Below are 6,000 nucleotides of genomic sequence, written 5' to 3'. Positions count from 1 at the left end.
GGTGTTGCACCATCTACTTTCTTTGTGTCTGCTTTTTTCACCGTGTGTTTGAGACCTAGTCTGGGAAGGGAGTTAAATATCACTCGAGCGGGTGATCGCTGAGCGAAAGCACGCCGAGGTCCTAGGGGACCGCGAGGCCCTGAGCGGCCGCTCCTCGCGAGGCACGGGGAGCGACCCGGGGGGAAGGGCCGGGCGGCGCGCAGCCAGGCCTCTGCCCTGGGCCTGGCCCTCCTCGTCGGACCCGACCCGGCCGGCCCGGCGGGCGGCGCCGCTGGAAGTGACGCGGCGAGGGCGGGGCCGCCGGCCTGGGGAGCTGCCGCCGCCGCTGCCGCCTCGGCTGGGAAGCGATGTAGGAGCCGCCAGGCCGTCCCCTGTCCTGCCCGGCCCGAGCCCCGCGGGCCGCCGCCGCCGCCGCCGCCATGAAGAAGCAGTTCAACCGCATGAAGCAGCTGGCCAACCAGACCGTGGGCAGGCGAGTGCACCGCGCCGGGCCCGCGGAGGGGACGCGCGGGCCGGGGGCCGGGGGCCGGGCGCCGCGGGCGGGGGGCGGGCCGGCTCCTTCTTGGGCCCGGTCGCCCCGGGGCCGGCCGCCGCCTCGCCCGAGGCCCGCGGGGCTGGGGGCCGGGGGCTGCGCCACGCCGCGGCCTGGCGCCCGGCTCCAGACCGCCGCTTGGCCCCCCGGAGACCGGCTGGGCGGGCCGCGCCTCCCCGCTCCCACCCCTCGGGGTCCCCACTGCCCCGCGTCCCCGCCCGGCGGAGCATCGCCCTCAGGGCGCTGGACCGGCCCTCTGTCCCTTCCTCCCCACCCCCCCGCCCCGAGATCCAGCCGGCCCAGGCCCGCCGCCTGGGGCTGCACCTCCCAGGAGTGTTGTGTCCGAGGCTGCCGGGTTTGGGGGGCGGCATGCTCAGCCTTTCCGGGTTGCCCCGCTGCGGCAAAGCTTTCGCTTACAAGTGCATGATGGCATAAAAGTAAAGGGTTAGTAAAGCCCAGCGGATCTGCCCAGAGAGTTTCTGAACGCTCTTTGAGGCGGCAGCTGAGAGGTGGTGCCGTCTCCTAACCAGGGGCGAATGTGAGCTGGAGTGCTTGACATTTAGAAATTTGAAAGTGGGAGAAAAGGATTCTGCAAATGCCTAGCGCCAGTTAAAAAAGAAATGATCTTTAAAAAAAACAAACAGGTCTTCTCACTTTGGGTTTGGAGGCCCATCCTTTCTAAGTTTATTTGGGAAACTTGGCATTGATCATGAAATGACAGGAGAGACCAGAGGTTGTGGATGTTCAGGCTTTTGAAAGAGAGGAATGGTTTGTGGTTTGGAGAGCTTCTGGAGGTGACTGTCCTGTGCTGTATTGTCTGGAGCAAATATTTCAAGGTCTTCCAGGGCTAGTTAGCTCTGTGGTACCGATTTTGCTGTTAATTCTCTGATGAGATCTGAAAGTGGGAATTTTTTTACAGCTTTCGCTTCTTTTCTCAGCACTTGAGTCAAAGGGGGACTTTGGTTTGGCCAGAGCACGTGGGACACTTCTTTTTTGTGTGTGTGTATGAAAATACTTTTACTTCCTCCTGCGTTTTCCAAATTTGCTTTTTACTGTTTCGTTTCCCTCAACTTTTTGCTTAGTTCTGTTGTTTAATTTTTTTGGTACCCCCACCCTATTAGCTTGGTGTGCATTTATCCTATTTTCAGAGTTAATCCCTATCTGCTAAACCCTAGAAGTGCCTGCTTTTCAGGTATTTGTGGGAAAAGGATAGAAATAGTTTTGAGAGGAAGGTATACAGAGTAGTAGTGACAGCTGATGTTTCAACCAAGAATCTGTAAATGAATGACAAGATAATTCCTTGGCAGTTTCCTACCCCCTTAGTGTTCTCAGTAACATGCATGGTGGAATCAATATTTAGTGAATGTCAAGATGCATTTGTCAGAGTCATTTTGGCCTGTTTGTACCTTGTATCAGGCAACTGGTTTTTTTTTTTTTTTTTTGAACAGTTCAGAGGCTTTAAAAGCTCCAAAGCCGTCCAGTGTCTCTTGGCCCTTCTTCCTCTGTAGCCGTTTCTCTCTTTACACTTTTAAATTCCAGCCATACTTGCCTCCTTTCAGTTTCCAGAGGAGGCTGTGCTTTCTTACATATTAATTAGTCTCTACCTGGAACTGTTGGAAGCCTCTTTCACTGCACCTGCCCTAGGCCACCTCCTGTTCATTCTCCAGTTCTCCCTGTAAAGGTCTCTGTCTCTCAAAGACCTCTCTGATGCTCCAACATAGATTGGATGTGCCCTGCTGGGTGCTTTCATAATTCCTGTTTTTCCATAATGGAATTGTGTCTTTACTTGCCAGTGTCCCCCTTTAGACTGAATGCTTTGAGAGTTTTTACACTTTCTCTCTTGATTCCCAGAGTCCGCTGTGGTTCTTATCACATGGTAGATGCTCAGTAAATACTGTTAAATTCGTGTAAATCCAGTTGTTCCTCGACTGCCCTGGTGGTGTGGGCCCAAGTACGGGAAAACGAGAATTGGATAGAGTAAATGCTGTGATTCATCCTAGGAGTATAATTCTGGCCCTGACCTTTGACTGTTTGAAAATCTTTATTGCTTGATGCAGTGGAAGCGACAGCTATTACAGAGCTTTTAAGGGTGTGGCAATTATGCACCTAAAGTCAAAACTGTTTTTAGTGGGGAAGCTGTTGTTTTACGGCTGTTGATTTCTTAGACATATTTGTATTTCCTTCTACTTAATTAATTATAAAGGATTAGGGAGGGAAAATGGAGGCAGGAGGGAGCCTGCAATTGTTATTGGGCAGAAGCAGATGGTTGCCAGGTATCAGAATCAGGATTCTGGATGTATTTGGGTCAAAATGAAGGCTAGAAAGCAAAGAAGGGGTCCTCCCCTCTCCCCCCGAAAAACTCAATTATAGTGAGTGAAGTTATATGTGTGAACGGCTTGTGCACAGTGTGTACTACCAATTCATAGAGTTGTAGGTGGCATCTTGCAAGGAAGTATTTTCTTCCCAGAATGAGCACCTTGTGGGTAACCCCGCGGCGAGGTTCCATGGGATGGACTCGTGGGAGAATTAGTAATGGCTGGAAGGAGTGAGTTCTCATGATGCAGTTTATTTACAGTGGGTCGGTGAGTCTGTTTCAGAAGACACTTTGCGTACCACAGGGGCAAGGCTTATGAGGTGGTCTCCGGGTACGGGTGTCGCAAAGAAGAGAATTAGGATGGGTCCTTTTGTCCCCCTGCCTTCCGTGGATTCATGCATTCAACAGACACTTGTTCGGCCCAAAGTGTGCGCCATCGTGCAAGAGCCAGACGTGAATAGGACACACTTTCTGTCCCGAGGGAGCTCAGCAGATTTGTGGAAGAGACAGGCTAGCAAAGAAATAATTATATATCATGAGATAAATGCTTGTAGAGGGGTGGCTCATGCTAGTTCTTATTGAATAGAGGGAGGTAACAAAAAGACAGGTGAAAATTTGAGCAAAGCCTTTTGGCTTTGTTTCCATGTTCAAGCATATCTTTTAAATTTCTCTGGTATTGATGAGGTCTCTTTGGATTGTAAGAAAACCCAATTCTAACTGCCTTAAATGAAGATGGGAATTAAATGTGACCAAAAGAATCCAAAAGGAGCTTGGCCACAGACTGGGCTGTTTCCAGAGGCTCCACTCTTTAGACAGGCTTGACCCACTCCCCACTCCCCCGCCCCCATTGTCCATCCTCCTCAGCTCCTGTCCCAGAGGGACAGAGAACGCTTTTCTCCCAGGCACTGTTGCCAAAGCCCCAAGACTGACTCTGAGTGCTTCTGCCTGGGTCACATGCTTTTGCCTGCAAATGGGTACAGCATCAACCCCACCTAAATCACGGGACTAAGAGTTGGGGAGTGCAGGCACCCCAGGGGAAACCAGAGTACGGTCAGGAGACAGAAACATCATGTTGAGTATTTGGTAGTCTGGGTAAAAAGAAAGCTATTTTGTTTTCTGAAAATCCTTGATGCAGATAATCCACTGGACACAGGTGTTACTTTGGGGGAGGTGATGCCCTGAACGGAGGAAGGTGTATACAGAGTGAGGAGATGGTTTAGTTATGAGGTTGAAGTGTCCAGGAGAAAAGGAATCTGAGGGCCTAACCCAGAGAGCTATTACCCAGGTGAGGCCCAGGGAGGGAGTGTCCCAGTGGGTGTTGGTTTCTGCCTTATTTGAAGTACGCCCTGGAGGTTCAAATGCTTTCCCAGATAGTTATCTTTAGATAAGCCAAAGCTACAAACTCAAATGCCTAAAGGGTCTGGGCTGGTAAAATAAATGGGTGACTTAGGCCAGGTGAGGTCTGGGGGGCCTCTCCGCCACCCCTCACCCAGCGCATGATTATTGTCTCACCAAAGGGGCATGTGTCAGGATGGACCCAGCATGACTCAACCTTTGCAGCTTTGCAGAAAAGCCTGAAATCTGGATTTTAATGAAAGTCAGATGGCATTAAATGCAAATTAAATAATCACCATGACACTACAGGGGGCTAAACAGCACATCAGTGGCCAGATTTGGCCTGTGGGTGACCAGCTGGCAACTGCTTGTCTAGAAGGACCTAGAGGTTGAGGGTCCCTGTTGTTATTACTCTTGTCACCTCTGCCTTGCCCCAGTGTCACTGCATTCTTGGGTCTCGGGGTTTGTTGAAGAGCTCGTCCTTCCCCTTACAGAAAGCTGTGAAAGGTTTGATGGTACTAATCACTGACGCTGCTCCAGCTGGCTTCGTGCGCCAAGTGCTGAACCAAAGCAGCCGGCGTGGTTCTCACCTACTGGCGATTGTCATTTCTGTTTTATAAAGGAGGGGAAATGATCTGCCAGGTTCGCACAGCTCCTAGGTGGCCCGGGCTCCCCTTGGGCCCATGGCTTCTGACTCTGGATCCTGTGGGCTCCCGACTGCAGAGTCTGGGCTGCCTTTTCTCCAGGGGAGGATTAATGGTCTTTGGTGCCTGTTAAGCTGCTGGGGCTCAGTGCTTTGCATAAATTATCTCACTGCATTCTTGCAGCAGCTCTAAGAGGTGATGTTATTTGTTCCTGACTTAAGGATGAGGAAGCCAGAACTCAGAGAGGTCATCAAGCTAGCAAATGACAGAGCTGTGCCTTCACACCCCGGTTTCTGATTCCAAAGCAGCTATAATTCCATACTTCATGTGGGCAAGTCTTACATGAGAAACCCCTTGTTTGAATCATGAGCAGTGCTTTCATAAAGTCCTGGAGGCGGAGAGCTGGATGTTGATCTAGTCCAGTGGCTCTTACCAGGTGTGGTTTTGCCCCCCAGGGGACATTTGACAACGTCTGGAGACATTTTTTGATTGTTGTGACATGGTTGGGGGAGGGCTGTTACAGGCATCGGGGAGATAGAGGCCAGGGAGGCTGCGGAACGTCCCACAGTGCCCCTGACAGCCTCACAACACGGAATCACCTGGTCCCAAATGCCAGGACTCCTGAGGCTGAGAAACTCTGTTCTAGTCCTTTCAGGGTGTGGATATGTGAATTATGACAACCAAAGATCCGCACTGCTTGCAGGCCACAGGTGTGTTCTCTTTGGCCTACTCCGTATTTATTTACTTTTAACAGCCATTGGCTCATATTTAAAAATGAGGCGTTTTCACACGAAAACCTGGATTTCCAGCTTCTTCTAAAATCTAAAATCTTGGAGGACCCGGCAGTGCCTCTGTCCTCCTGAGTCCAGGTAGGGGTGGCAGAGTAGCAGCTGTCCCATCCGGGTGCGGCATTAGCCATCCAGTTCCCCTCAGCCCCTTCCTGGCTTGTTTTATTCTGTTACATTCTTCCCTGACCCTCCCTGATGACCTTTTTCCATTCCGCCCGGGCAGTGCTAATTCTCAAGATGAGTCAAAATACCTCTGTCCCACGCACCCCCGAGATGTCCTCTGGTGCCACATGGAGTCAGTGTCTCTCTCTCCCATGACACATCCCAGACCATTTCCTTACTTCTGCCAGCATCATGTTCCACATGCCTCACCTCTGCTGCTTCATT

The 6,000-nt window shown here is 51.5% G+C and overlaps 1 protein-coding gene across 5 annotated transcripts in view; it reads left to right on the top strand.

Annotated features, from left to right (window-relative positions):
* The first annotated feature begins 305 nt into the window (after window positions 1–305).
* The window catches only part of ARHGAP17 (Rho GTPase activating protein 17), a 77,837-nt gene continuing 72,142 nt past the window's right edge, over window positions 306–6,000 (top strand). For 3 of the 5 annotated variants that reach the window (XR_010377682.1, XM_064478533.1, XM_064478534.1), the window contains exon 1: window positions 306–472. Coding sequence is in view for 4 of the 5 variants with exons in the window: in XM_064478533.1 (XP_064334603.1) it covers window positions 420–472 (53 nt within the window). In the remaining variant the exon portion in view is untranslated. The remainder of the gene's footprint in view (window positions 473–6,000) is intronic. The other 2 variants (XM_064478532.1, XM_064478536.1) reach the window with 2 other exon arrangements.

Source organism: Camelus dromedarius, chromosome 24 (genome assembly GCF_036321535.1).
Source record: "Camelus dromedarius isolate mCamDro1 chromosome 24, mCamDro1.pat, whole genome shotgun sequence".
NCBI lineage: Eukaryota > Metazoa > Chordata > Mammalia > Artiodactyla > Camelidae > Camelus > Camelus dromedarius.
This window is presented reverse-complemented; position numbering and strand designations above follow the sequence as displayed.